The 14,602-nt window shown below is 38.9% G+C and overlaps 2 protein-coding genes across 3 annotated transcripts; both read left to right on the forward strand.

The window, feature by feature from the left end:
• The first annotated feature begins 1,601 nt into the window (after positions 1-1,601).
• LOC306892199 (thread biopolymer filament subunit gamma) lies at positions 1,602-6,837 on the forward strand. 2 transcript variants are annotated; one of them, XM_079453101.1, is made up of 9 exons: positions 1,602-2,329; positions 2,507-2,567; positions 2,841-2,936; positions 3,032-3,211; positions 3,288-3,413; positions 3,885-4,105; positions 4,985-5,022; positions 6,216-6,248; positions 6,349-6,837. In XM_079453101.1, the coding sequence occupies exons 1-9, from the start codon at positions 1,662-1,664 to the stop codon at positions 6,390-6,392; spliced, it is 1,467 nt and encodes a 488-aa protein (XP_079309227.1). In that variant the 5' UTR covers positions 1,602-1,661; the 3' UTR covers positions 6,393-6,837. The 2 variants fall into 2 exon arrangements, 1 of the variants encoding a protein (XP_079309227.1); XR_013786439.1 differs by having other exon boundaries at positions 1,605-2,329; positions 5,952-6,248; positions 6,349-6,493.
• A 4,278-nt stretch (positions 6,838-11,115) lies between these two features.
• Positions 11,116-13,400, forward strand: ccr9a (chemokine (C-C motif) receptor 9a). Its single transcript, XM_079453102.1, has 3 exons — positions 11,116-11,211; positions 11,366-11,428; positions 11,581-13,400. Exons 2-3 carry the CDS (start codon positions 11,378-11,380, stop codon positions 12,652-12,654), a joined length of 1,125 nt encoding a protein of 374 aa, XP_079309228.1. The 5' UTR covers positions 11,116-11,211; positions 11,366-11,377; the 3' UTR covers positions 12,655-13,400.
• Positions 13,401-14,602: the final 1,202 nt, after the last annotated feature.

Raw genomic sequence — 14,602 nt, forward strand, 5'->3', positions numbered from 1 at the left:
AACCCCAGATGAAGTGTGAAGTCCACATCAGACATTAATGACGCACATAGCAAAAAAAAATGCACCCTTTTTCCAGTGAACCAGAAACAATTCCTTTTCTGATAGCAGAACAACATGGTGTAATTTTCTTCTGCCTCCCCCCCAAACGTATGGTTTATACAGGGAATTTTTTATCGAATTTGTTAATATTTTCATATTCACAAACTCCTGAAATGCTGGGTTGTTTCATTAAGATCTTTAAGATATTCTTTTAACATTTCGATTGGGTTATAAATGTTGTCTTGGTTGTATTTTGTTCAAATATTAATGTAATGTTAAAACACTGAAACAGGAAGTTCAATCAATTTATGTATAAAGCCCTTTTCACAAAACACAGAAAAGGAAGTGGTGTTTATAGAACAAGCAGGATCATCCTAGCAAATAATATCAAATAAAAGCAGTCTCCGGGTGAGGAACCCAAAACTCCAAGAATAAATAAATGGAGAAAAAACAAAACAGTCTCAGCCGGGAGGGCCAGTTCCCCTCTGACTTTTCACAGCTGGACTTTCATTAAAAGTTACTGAGTAAATGTTTATCAAAAATAGGGAGAGCTTATTAGTTGTGAAGTTCTTCTGTCAGTGTTGGACCAGCATTGTTTACCTCTTCCAAAAGTGGTCTATCTAGGGTATATGTTGAATGTCACAAGACCAAACTGGAAACCAGGTCTCTTTACATCCGCTTGTCGGATAAAGTAGTATGTTGTCACAGCGATATCTATGGATTTTTGAGGAATTCAGCTAGTTCTTTTGAATTTTTTCCGTTTTGTTCTGTTTTAATATTAAAATTTCAATGAGAATAAGAAAATATAAAGAAATAAAAAACTTTTATATGTCAATCTGTATATAGGTTAGACATTGATCATCTTTGGTAGCTCCTTTGAAGGCATTTGGAGCTCTGTATGAACAAGCATAATGACCAGAACTGAATGTGATTAGACCTGTTTTCAAGAAGTGATATTCAAGATGACATTTTAATTCGTCCGAAAGTCATCACAGTCAAGTGAAAATGATAAAACGGACAGAATTCTTTTGAGATGCACCTACTGTATATCCAATGCTGGACGTCACTGTTGGTAGACAATATAAATGAACCACTGTATGAAAACGTCCTTTTACAGAGTCCACATGTTATGAAACACAATAATGCCATGGGCATGTCACGAATTTGAAACAAGCATTAAGGTATGTTTCACCTGCCATCAGAACAGGCACAGACCTATCAGTAGAGTCTGCCCTTGAGGCTTACAAGATCAAGCATAAGGCTGTCAGATTCCACCTTCATTACCCTTCCAGCATTCAGCTCACACAAACTAAGTTTTGCAAGATGAATCTAGCAAACACACAAGTATGGCTGAATAATGCAGTCAGGGTCTTTTGGGTGACGCTCTTACAACATTCAGAAAAATGGTGCCTGCAGGTGAACATATCTTGACATTTTACAGACAACCGACGCCATACCTTTCCACCAAAACAAGTCGTAGCTTATTCACACCCAACAGTGTCTTCTCTCACATCGCCCTCCCTGTAAGTAGACCCTATTTAAACACAAAGCCTTAGACACTCGACCTGCCTGCACTCTCTGGTCTGTTCAGATCCTTCTGCAGAGATCCATAACAATTCACCATGTCTATGTCCCTATCACTGTCCTCTTCCAGGCTGTCTGGTGGATATGGAGGTCTTGGCCTGGCTAGAGCTGGTGGAGGAGCAAGACTGGGTCTGGGGCTAGGGGGTGGAGCTGGCTTAGGTGGAGGGCTCGGCCTGGGAGGGGGACTGAGCTTTGGTTCTGGTGGAGGTTATGGTTCTGGTGGAGGTTACGGTTATGGTTACGGTTTTGGTCTCGGTGGAGGTGCGGGAGCCGGTGCTGGTCTGGCACTGGGAGGTGGTGGAGCGCTGGTTGCCAGTCCAGCCTTCGCAATGGGTCGCGCCACTGCTGCAGGCGGGCTAGGCGCGAGCTCCGCTCTCATGGCCGGTTCGGCATCAGGCGCTGCTTTGGCCCCGACACTGTCCAGGGCTGTGGAGAAGCAGACGCTCTCTGGGCTTAATGACCGCTTTTCTGCGTACATGGGCAAAGTGCGGGCACTTCAGCAAGAGAATGCGGCTCTGGAGGCCAAGCTGTCCCAGTTGACCGGTGGGACAGACATGTCCCAGGAGTCATCCGTCACCACCACCATAGAGTATGAGGCCCAGCTGAGTGAATATCGCAGCACTCTGGAAACGCTCACCATCGACACCATCAAGCTGGAGATCGAGCTGGACAATGTCCGCGGTACCGCCCATGAACTGAAGGCCAAGTGAGTTTTATTTCTGTTTTGTGACATAGGTCATGTGTTTATCTCAAGAGGGTATATTTAAGGATTGTATTACGCAATATTGTACGGTTTACATTGGTGTTTACTCAATGTAAACATTTTAAATATATATAAAATAGTCAATAACTTTTACTAAATGTGCTTGTTGGTTTCAATAAGGCTTGACTTTGAACAAGGAGTGAAGTTCCAGCTAGAGTCAGACATTGCAGCCATGAAAAAGGTAATTTTATTATGTTTCTTTAATAATAAGTAATAATTATTAATAATAACAATAATTATTTATTTAACCAAATTTAATATAAAAAGAATTAACCAAAATATAAAAAATATACTGTATAATAACTACATTAAAAATATTATAATATTGTATTAATTATTTAAAAAATAATGATTATCACAACTATAATCATACATTTTTATTGTTTAAATAATATAATAAAAATGATACATACACATAACAAAACATATATGTACTGTATGTATTCGCTTTAAGGACATTGAAATGGCATCTGACCTAAGAATCGATTTGGATGCCAAATTATCCAGCCTTAAAAATGAACTGGACTTTGTCACCACGACACAGGACGAGGTAAAATCAACACGGCTCATTTATTTCAAACTCTGTAAGATGTGGAAAGTTTTTAATACAAACTTTTGTCCCTCTTTGTTGTGTTGCACTGGTAGGAACTATCTTCATTGCAATCTAAACTGGGCACTACAACAATGGACACTTCAGTTTCAATGATTGAAGTCGACACCGGAAAGTCATTCGACATCGCATCAGCACTCAATAAAATGCGAGTGGAATATGAGAAATCGGTTCAGCAACACAGAGAAGAGGCTGAGGCATACTACAAACTCAAGGTCCGAAATCTACATGTTGTCAGTATTTACATCAATATAGAATTAATGATAGATTATGTTCTGCTTTTCATTCCAGATGGAAGAGATACAAACAGCCAACGTCAAAAACACAGAGGCTGTGTCGTCGACCAAAGCTGAGATCACAACAGCCAGAAAGGAACTGCAGACGCTGAACTTAGAGCTGCAGGGTTTTGTCGCAGCTGTAAGTGACATTTTCAAAGTAGTATGCGTTAAATAATACATGTGAGGTTATGTATAAACATCACAAAACAGCTGTGCAAACAGTGCAGTTTACATGATTTAAATAGGATGGTATCATTTTTTGTGTCTTCGCTTTGCAGAAATAAGGTTTTTACGTGAAATCTGCAGCAGAGGTTCTCAGCTGGCATTCAACGTGTTTTGAATAAATCACAGCCGTCATAGGAAGTGGTTTATTGATCTCAGCCGTTTCATATCTGACGGCATTTACAGTAATTCTTCTCTGAACTCAATATTTCACACGCGTGCTGAAGAACAAGGTGGATTTTTCAGGCACTGTGGAAAAGTGTTTTTTAGGAGGCACACAAAAATTGTTGTCCGATGTCCCAAATCATCATTTGGTTGATTGTTTGGTTGCTTTAACTTTGAAGTTTTTCTAAATCATATAAAACAAGATTTTTCCCAATGTTTTCAGAATGTGACTCTAGAGCAGAGTCTAGCAGAAGCCCAGGCCCAGTCCAGTGTGGGTGTGGCAGAGTACCAGGCACAGATCGCCAGCCTCACATCAGCCATAGAGGTGGCTAAAGGAGATCTCCACAAACAGATCCTGGCATACCAAGAGCTGCTGGACATCAAACTCGCTCTGGATGTGGAAATCTCCACCTACAGAAAACTGCTGGAGGGAGATGACTTTAAGTAAGTATGTCATAAACAAATACATATAACATAAGTTCATGGGTAGCTGATACATGGAGTCTTTTTTTATTAAACGTGAATACAGAAACAAAAAAGACAAACCCAAATCGCTGGGTTGAATTAACCCAGAAAATGTTTATATTGGACCCAACAGTGGGTTAAAACAACCTAGCATAGCTTTTTATTTGTCCCTTTTTGACTCCGGGTCGGGGGTTGAAAGCATAGACTGTATAAAACATGTACGTAGCATCGATGATGTCGCTGTCTCTGAGGAGCTTTTTTGAAGCCTAAAGTGGGAAAAGCCGGCGGTTGCCATCACCCGGATGCGTGTCACTCCCGGATAATCGAAAATGGGCAAAGAGGCAGGACGTGGTTGGCGCTAAGGTGCCTGGTTGCTGAAACCACTTGTCACTCAAGGGGCCACACCCATTTTAAGGCTTAATTTAAGTTAAACGGAGTTATAAAAGGGCCATGAAGGGCAAAGTTAGCTATATAGACAAAAAATTGTTTCTAGTACAAGGCTGTAAACATGTTTTTTTGTGCTGTAAAGTGAGCGATCGGAAGGTTGATACTTCATTGAAAGTAACCCAGCATAATTTTGAGGTTTAGAGTCTGCACACCATTTCAAACAAAGATGGCGCTAGAGAGGCAAACGTTCCCAGAAGTCTGAAATAAATAAAAAAGCACAAGGATAGTCTTTCATATAACCAAAGTGTGCATATTTAATTCTATAAAAACAGCTCTCACACCTTGATCACTGTTAAAACTATCTGGAATGTTATATCTGCCACCCTTATCCTCAAGGAATATTTACGAATAAATCTCACGTTCACGGATCTTCTTCAGTTTCCAACTTTTTTCATGTTTTCTTTTTGACAGAGTGCCAGAGTTTTCAGAGTCCTCCTACACTTTTTCAGGTGAGAACCGTTTTCGTCAGTTTCAATGTATTTGGTTAGTCAGAAACCAGAAGCTGATGTCTCCATAAAACATACCGAAGAATTAAAGCAATGGCAGTATCACAAGCATCATGATCAGTCATCAGGGAGTTTCCTGACTAACTTGGAAAACCTCTATGGTCAGACTGTTGTATCTTATTGAGTGTTATCAACTGTTAATCACAGTTAATCACAAAACTGTCAAACTATACTACATGTGGGTTAGAGTAGTAACTTAAACAAACATGATCTGTAGTTTAGTATAGCTATGAGTGTGATTGTGACACAATACAGAGAAAGATCTAAACAGATCTAAACTTGCCCTTCCAGGCCCTATATAAGTCAAGTCAAGTCATCTTTTTACTATTTTTATTGTTACAAAGCTTTTTTTAAAACATTGACTATAAGCAAAACATATAAAGTTTTGCAAATCAAAACACAGGTCAAATATCAGACAGATTATAAATTCCTATATGCAGTGTTATTTGAATAAAACATCATAAACATCAGTCTTTGGCTGATGTTTATGAAGCTGGTTATTTAGCATCATTGCGTTCTTTCCACATGTTATGCGCATGATTGACATCAGCAGAATTGTTGACATGTGCCTTTCACTAGTTCAGCAAAAGTTAACATCTGTGGTTTTATGAGGAAAACAGTGTTCATAAACATCCAAGGAATCTAAATTTCAATCGATACACTCTTAAAAAGAAAGGTGCTTAAAAGGTTCTTAACAGCAGTGCCTTACAGACACGATTTGGGGTTCTTTAATGGACCATTTAGACCAAAAAGGTGCTACTATGGCATCATGAGGCTTTATTTTTAAGAGTGTAGCTCACAACAAAATGGTGAAAAGTCCAGGGGTGTGGGAAAGGGGTGTCCTTTCTCATCTGCGCTTTTCCATCCTGTAGGGAGGGGTCCACCCCATACCAGCACCCCCCAGGGCCCTTAACCCAACCCAAAAGGACATACAAACTAGAAATGTCCTAACAGGCAAGAGACAAGTTTGACCTATGCAAGGGAAGTGCAGAAGACCAATGCAGGTTTATGAAACGCATATGATAGAGAAGTACACCTTTAGAAGTTATCTTGAAATAAATAAATATGCCCCTAAACAAACTGCTTTATTTTTTCAATCCTGTGTCTGTCGTCTACCCATTGCCCTCCACTGACAGCTGGTCAAATAAAGGTCAAAGAAATCATAACTGGTACGTGCAGTCCCTTCCATCATATGATTTGAATTGCTTTTGTTTGGGTAGACATCTGACTCTTGGCATGTGACTCTTGGCGCTCATGTTTTCTATACAGAAACATCAGTCATCTCTGACGCTGACGATACTGAATCCTCTTGAATGCTGGGAGGCGTGCGGTCAATGCAGACTTCATTAATGTAGCCCATCCCCCTGAATATATAGACCTCCATTCAATAAAGCTGCATTTCTGCTTTCAAACCAAATTTTTATTCTTGTGCATTATTTCTCCATATTGCCCTTCAGAATTTTAACAATAATGCTGTTGCGTTTATAAATGGTCACATTGCTCACTAAATAAAATGACGTATTTTACAAGGACGTATAGTTGGCAGTTTGTTTTTGCAGAAAGAAACACCTAACAAGGGCCCCTGAAACTGGAACAAGTGCACCTGCATCAGACCATATCTGTTACTTCATCTCTGAAATTATCTCTATCTTCGCTTGATGCAGCGATGCTCTCTTAATATCTATTGGTTTTACACGGATTGCTGTTTTTAGGAGATTTTGCTTTTGTGTACTAGCTGGCGAATAAATTGAGGAAGTCACACTCTGGTCATGTCTTTTGTTTTTCTCACTTTTTTTTCCATTTCAAATTTTTTTTACCAAACCACTGTGATGCCACAAGGCTCATGACACTGTTAGAAAACATCATGTGACTTCGAAGGTTATACTGAGTGTAGGCACTCAAATCAACACAAATACATTCTGGTTAAGGAAATGTTCACCAAAAAAGCAATTTCTGTCATCATTCTCAAGTTGTTCAAAATCTGTATAAATGTCTTTGTTCTGATGAACACAGAGAAGAATACTTGGAAGACTGTAGGAAAGCAAACAGTTCTGAGGCACTTTTCACTATGATTGTCATTTTTTTCTATTGTAGTCAATGGTGGCCAAGAACTGTTTGGTTAGCATTCTTCCAAGTAGCCTATCTTTGTCTGTGTTCATCAGAACAAAGACATTTCGGCCTATACAGATTTGGAACAGCTCGAGGGTGAGAACATAAAGACAAGTTTTCATTTTTGGGTGAACTGTTCCTTTAACATTGTTTAAAACAGTACAACCAAAGATAAAAAATTGATGTAAAATAGAACATCAGCTGCATGTTAGCATTAGCACCTACCATGTTGGCATAAGGTTTGCAAACTGAATTAATTCTACAAAAGTCTCCACAATGTGAGAAAGTAAAAACACACGTGTGAGTGAGTTGATATGAAATTTCCCACACAAAGTGACAGTTATGAGGGGGCATATATAAGTTGACTTTATCTGAAGTTTGGTTCCTGTATATAGTCTTGTGGTCAGACTGTCGTGCAAATGCTCACCACAGAATGTTCTGAGTAGTGAATGACAAATGTTTGTCCTCGTGTCTCAGGGTACCATAACGTTGCCAGGCGATGCAGCGCTGTCACGCTAACTAAGTGTGTGGGACGCCACCTAAATCATGCAGAGTTTCATTTCATTTGGCACTGATTTAAAACAAGACATCAGTGCATCTTCTGCTTGGTTAGCACAATGCTAGCACAATAGATGCATGTGCCAACACTAATCATTTAACGTAGCTCTAAGGCGTTTAGTGTGACAAACGTTACCCTTTTTTTCGTCATGTTTAGTTATTGAAAGTGTTGTAGAAGCTGTCTAACATGAATCATGTCCTCCAAAACGGTTTGAGGAAACGCATGCATTAGTGCATTGACCTGGTCAAAAGAAAAAACAAGTCTAAAAAAGGGGAAGATTTTGTGTGGTTTGTTTGCGCAACAGGTACAGAGACCATACAGAGATGGGTTTATATATAAATCAACGCCCACCACTCTTTGTGGCAAACACCTTATTTCCACTTTTCATTTTGACCTTTTATAGTTTATCATTTTGAACACTGTATATATACACATTTTCACACATAAGGATGACTCAGATGTTTATGCCAAATTATAGTTTAATTATACATTTGAGGTTTTTTTCTATGGTGGCCGGAAAGTGCAAAACAAAACAACAAATTGCAAAAATTAAAATCAAATCTAAAAGCAAAAGAAAAACCCCAAAATCAAAATGACAAATCTGAAAACACGATATAAAAATCTAAAAACAAAATAGAAAATTATAAAACACAACAAAAATTCGGGAAAGAAAATAACTCAGAAACCACATCGCGAAGTCAGAAAACACAACGACAAATCAGTCAAACCGGAAAAGGTAGGCATTTTGTTGGAATGGGATCGCTACTGCTGTTTGGATGAAACTCCTGTCAATGAAGATATCCAGGACGCTCAATGTTACTATGAGAAAGGACATGCAGATATGATATGGTCAATCTGGTTTCTGACTTGTTATTTTGTTTTCCGAATTATTGTTGTGTATTAAGAATGGCTATTTTGTTTTTTAGATTTGATATCACGTTTTCAAATGTGTCATTTTGATTTTGGTATCATTTTGGTTTTGTTTTGGACTTTCTCGGCCACGGTACTTTTCCATATAAATGTCCATAGTGCAGTTTAAGGAACTCTCCATTTGTTGGGTATTATTGCTTCTGGTTTCCCCCAAATTCGAAGTATGTCGTCTCTCAAAAACAACATTCATTATGTATGTTTATTTCCCTTTTTGAAATAGAAAACTGGTGCATAGTGTTTTTGTCACATCCAATCCAAAAATGTCACATCCATAACGCTGGAATCCGCTAAATGAAAAAATGCAGAGTACGTTTACAAATTGAGTGTATTGAACATGTGGTCTTCATCTGTTTGTCAGTATTATAATTTTCTTCGCAATTAAACCCGTAAACCGTTTCTGGTGTCATGAACTGCCAGTTGAACCACAGAGGAACACAGAGCAATTTTTGTGACTTTTTACTGTAAATGGTCTCTGAAAGCTAATGATAAGACAACGACGGTTCATTGTGCAATCATTGTTGCAATCAGCGTTGGACGTGTTAGATCTAAGGGCCGGAAATGGGGATGTAGTCCAGGAAGTGAATTACAAAAGAGTGCGCTTTTCCAACTCAAAATGTAGAGGATTTTAACCATGAAATGGCATCCAAATGCTATGCACATTTTAATTACGGTGACATTCTGCAACTACGGTTGAAAAATATTAAGATGTTTCTAACTAGAGTCGCCGCAGTGAATCTCTGCCATTTCCACCACTGAAGATAACACCGACTACATGCCTACATAGATCCCATGCACCAACACTGACTGGCAGGGCTTGCTAAAATGGTACCTTGATAAGCTACGATTATTGATTTGTTGATTGACTCTTGCTCAGTTTTATTAATAATAAAAGAGGGAAGGTGCTGTACTCTGTTTGACGTGTCATAAAGAGGAAACACCTCTTTCGACGGAAGAAGTTGTGTAATGAAGCACGTCTAAATAAATGAAATAAGTGTCTGGTGCGACAAAATTAAAGATAAACAGGATGTCTGGCACACAAGGTTCACGGCTGAGCAAGGAACCAATACAAGCAACAACGACTGTGCTAGGCTTTAATGGACTAGTTTTGATGCACTTATGTATTTTGTTGCCTATGTTGTTATAATTGCTTCCAATGTTTCCTCATCTGTAAGTCGCTTTGGATAAAAGCATCTGCTAAATGACTAAATGTAAATGAGTGTTTTTTTTAAATTGTTTAAAATTGTTCACTTACAGAATGTGTTTTTTTTGGTGTCAGTGGAAACTTAAATTGATAGTTCACCCAAACATTAAAATGCTGTGATCATTTACTCTCACTCTTGCAATTTCAAACCTGTATGACTTTCTATTTTTCCATAAAACAAAAAAAAGACGATATTTTGAAGAATGTGGTTAACCGGCACCCATTGACTTGCATTGGTTTGGTATACAATAGAAGTGCTGTTCGGTTACCAACATTCTTCAAAATATCTTCTTTTGTGTTCTGCAGAAGAAAGAAAGTCACGCAGGTTAAAAATGGTAAATGATGACAGAATTTTCATTTTGGGTGAACAATCCCTTTAAAGTTATCACGGTCAAACGGAGCAAAAGTGACACATAACAATAACTGTCACACAGAACTGTCAGCAGAGCACGATTTTGGATCCTGTCATGTTACTTGCAATTTGACTAGCGACAATAACATTAGAAAAAGGGAAGATAGTGGCAGAGTTACAGGTGCTTGTTTTCGTCGAAGGTGTTGCTTGACTGAGTTAAAAACAAAAGTAATAGCTTGAAAAAACCCAGTGTCTAGTTCTTTACAGTATTAAGAGCTCCCTAACCAGACTAAACCTGGTTGAAGATTACTTCAGGGAATATAAACAAAGATGTTCACTTTTTGAAACAATATTGTAAGATATATATTTGGGTTGAATGGACAGCCACTACATATGTTTTGTAAACTAATACATGGATTAAATGGACTCTAACAGTCAAAATGTGGAGCTGAAACATAAATATCCCTGAAATGTCTTTTCTTATGATTACTACAAGGGTAATACGATTACAAGGTTAATGGTAACAGAAGAAATGAGGACCGTTAATATATGGAAATCTATGTTTGCATAGCCTGGGAAAGTTTAGATGTATGGCACACCTCAACATCAGAAAAAACCCAGCTTCTTGACCTTTACCTTGCAATTTCTCACATAAGAAAACAAGTTGTGTATCATGATCAGATGAAAGTTGCATGATAGTAAAGTTCTATGATGCGCTTTTAAATGGAGGCTCGTGAATATCTGTTGTGGAACCTGTCTGTTGTGTTTGGAGGCAACGCTATAAAAAAAAGACAAAAAAAGGTCTGAGAGTTCACGTTGCGCGTGCGTCACTGTGGTTTACCCACAACCTTAAAAGCTTCTGCTAAACAGAAGTCTTTCAGATGCCGCCAAAAACAACGTGAAAGTGAACTTGGTGATCGTGAGGATACTGTGACAGACTGCTTCTGTTTTACCGTCCAGTTCTTTCTTCAAGAAACTAGAGTAAGTACCTAAAAAATATGTGAGAAGACAAATAAATAAAAAGCTTGCAAACTGGTAACTTCAGAAGCTTAACAAACTTAGATAATTTTGTATTATTAAAAAAAATGTTGTAATACACGAATTGTTGTTAATATGAATAATTTTTTGGGTTTAGGGAAGATCAACAATGAATGTGACTCAGTTGGTGACCGCATTCACTGGATTAACTACAGCATTGGTAAGTGATTTTCAAATCCATAATTGGCATTTAAACCAAGTATTTGCTGTATGCCTGTGAAATATCATTTGGCAATGAGTGTCTATGTTCATGTCTAACTAAGTGCATAACATTTTGAGATTCATAAAGTAATGTTTTGTTTTAATCCACAGGATATAGAGGATTATGGAGAGGATTCTTCCACCCCTACAGGTGATTATGAAGGTGATTATGATGCAGGGATATGTGACAAGGCAGAAGTGAGGCGCTTTCGAATGTACTATGAGCCTGCCCTCTACTGGATCATCGTGATTCTAGGAGCCATTGGCAACTCCATGGTGGTCTGGATATATACACACTTCCAGAACCGTCTGAAGACTATGACGGATGTCTACCTGCTGAACCTGGCTCTGGCTGACCTCTTCTTTCTCTGCACTCTGCCATTCTGGGCAGCCGATTCCATCAACGGCTGGAGCTTTGGCTCCTCCCTCTGCAAGATCGTGTCTGCCATTTACAAAATCAACTTCTTCAGCAGCGTTTTTCTTCTCACCTGCATCAGTGTTGACCGCTACATCGTAATCGTACAGACTACCAAGGCGCAGAACTCCAAGAAGAGTCGACTGTTGTACAGCAAGCTCATCTGTGTTATAGTCTGGATCCTGGCAGTGATAATGGCAATCCCGGAGTTTCTTTTTGCCCGCTCCAAAGACGATAAGGAGGGCAATCATTTTTGTACCATGGTCTACTTGAACAATGAAAAAAACCATATAAAAATTCTGGTGCTGGCTCTCCAGATCTGCATGGGCTTCTGCATTCCCCTCATAGTCATGATGTTCTGCTACACCGTTATCATCCGCACCCTGCTCAAAACCAGGAACTTCCAGAAGCACAAGGCCCTGCGTGTGATTTTGGCAGTTGTTGCCGTGTTTATCTTCTCTCAGCTCCCGTACAACAGCATGTTAGTGTTAGAAGCCACTGAGGCGGCCAATACCACCATCACAAAATGCAAACAACTCCAGCAATTCGATATCACCACCCAAATCACGAAGAGTCTCGCCTACATGCACAGTTGCTTAAACCCGTTCCTGTACGCTTTCGTCGGGGTGCGTTTCCGAAAGGACATCTTTCGTTTACTCCAGAACTATGGTTGCATCCCGTCCCACAAGAAGTCCAAGCTGCTGCAGGGAGGACCACAGCGTTCCTCTGTCATGTCAGACACGGAGACCACTAATGCTCTTTCGTTGTGAGCCATCTCAGGATACTGTCAGTGAGGTTTGCTTAGCATAAGCTTTTGTTTCACTGCAGGTGCGCGGCATCCGAAACAGATGTTCTTGGTCGCCCATGGTTGCAACAATATTATTTATGTTATTTTGCACGCTTGAAACGCGTTGTTTGGAAGGGGGTGAAATAACGCACATTGTGATGCCACGACTGCAGTCCCAAATATAGAACTGTGTTCTCTTTGTTTGAGTGGGCTGTTAAGTATGAATGTCAAATCCAGATCAAGTAATTGTGGACCGTGTGAACGGTGTCGCCAAAGGGAGAGTGCACGGTTACTTATCCATTTAGCTGTAATGGTAGTGTCCATCTCTTGTTCAGCATTAATTTTTTTTGAGTTTATCTACATGTTGTATACCAAGATTGATCATGTATCAGCAGTGAATTTGACAAATATGTTTGGTGAATGCAATTTTTTATGACATTTGTCTTTTTATGGCTGCAAAAGTAAAACTGTGAATGTTTTTTGTCTCATTTGAGCCAATTTTGTACATAAACTGTTTTCTTTGTGATTTTGGCGTGAAAAAAAAACTGTGTTCATAGGTGTTTGCTGCTCATTTTGTATAACTTGTATAACAAATAATAATTAAACAAAAATATTAATAAAAACTGATCAACAGGCTGCACTTATTTTTGTCACTATCGAATAACAATAATCTAAATTGTAGTCTAATTCCACTATTTCAATAAAGACACAAATGGATTAAAACACAGGCAAAGAGGAATGATTGTGTTTTCGTTGTCATTTACAGAGATATTTTATCAACACATGACTATTTATTCATACAGGGGGTAACAGGAAGACTTTTATTTTGTAATATGTGTTATTGAAATCTGTCAGACTGCCAGTACATTGTGGCGAGAGCCGTTGTGTCTATGACGTAGGATATATGTCTGGTTTACGCACTGTGGGTCTTGTGGGGAGACACAGGTACACTCAAAACAAACGTACACGTGTTCACACACATTCATTTTGGGTTTTCATGTTTTATAGGGACTTTCCATTAACTGCATACCCCTTAACATATTTTTTACATAAAAAACAAAATTACTTAACTTGGGTAAAGTTTAACACAAATCAACACTAAAACAGTAATGTGCATTCAAAACGCCTACATGATGGCACACAATGATTAAACATTTGATTTATTTTTTAATAAAAATTTACTTAAAAAAGATAAGAGAATGAAATGTTCAGTTTCTCATGTTTCGAATAAGTTCTGAGATGCAGACAAGGTCAAATAATCACATAGTAAATGTAGTGGAATAAAAATCTCCCTATAACTCCCCCTGGTGGAGAACTGGTAGTATCTACCCAGTAGATTTAGTGGCGTCAGGTAACCGGCTGGTGACGAATTACCATGATTGCGCTCTAAATAAAAAGGCAGTATTCAAATGGCTGGGTATGTGTTACTCTTTGCAGTGAGTGAGTGAGTGAGTGAGTGAGTGAGTGAGTGAGTGAGTGAGTGAGTGAGTGAGTGAGTGAGTGAGTGAGTGAGTGAGTGAGTGAGTGAGTGAGTGAGTGAGTGAGTGAGTGAGTGAGTGAGTGAGTGAGTGAGTGAGTGAGTGAGTGAGTGAGTGAGTGAGTGAGTGAGTGAGTGAGTGAGTGAGTGAGTGAGTGAGTGAGATGTGGTTTGTTTTCATATATTAGTGTATAATTTAAAGTTTGTTTCAGGCAGTCATTACACAGTGCTAGTGCAGCTAGAACCTGTACAGATGTGTTAGACTGGTTGAGAACGCAGTCAGAGGGACATGCATAACAGGCTTGCATCCAGCTGAGCCGTGTAAGCATATCTTCCCATTCATTGTTTGATCTGGTATGTGAATCAGTGTGAATGTGATCTTATGAGTGATATGTAGAATGTGATAATAGTAGTGTATAATGTAAGGTTTGTGTCCTGCAGTCATTACACCTTT

This window comes from Barbatula barbatula (genome assembly GCF_947034865.1).
Source record: "Barbatula barbatula genome assembly, chromosome: 3".
NCBI lineage: Eukaryota > Metazoa > Chordata > Actinopteri > Cypriniformes > Nemacheilidae > Barbatula > Barbatula barbatula.

Coding starts and splice junctions, on each gene's coding strand:
- LOC306892199 (XM_079453101.1), top strand. CDS start 1,662: ATGTCTATGTCCCTATCACTGTCCTCTTCCAGGCTGTCTGGTGGATAT. Junction 2,330..2,506: donor GCCCATGAACTGAAGGCCAA/GTGAGTTTTATT, acceptor GGTTTCAATAAG/GCTTGACTTTGAACAAGGAG. Junction 2,568..2,840: donor ACATTGCAGCCATGAAAAAG/GTAATTTTATTA, acceptor ATTCGCTTTAAG/GACATTGAAATGGCATCTGA.
- ccr9a (XM_079453102.1), top strand. CDS start 11,378: ATGAATGTGACTCAGTTGGTGACCGCATTCACTGGATTAACTACAGCA. Junction 11,429..11,580: donor CTGGATTAACTACAGCATTG/GTAAGTGATTTT, acceptor TTTAATCCACAG/GATATAGAGGATTATGGAGA.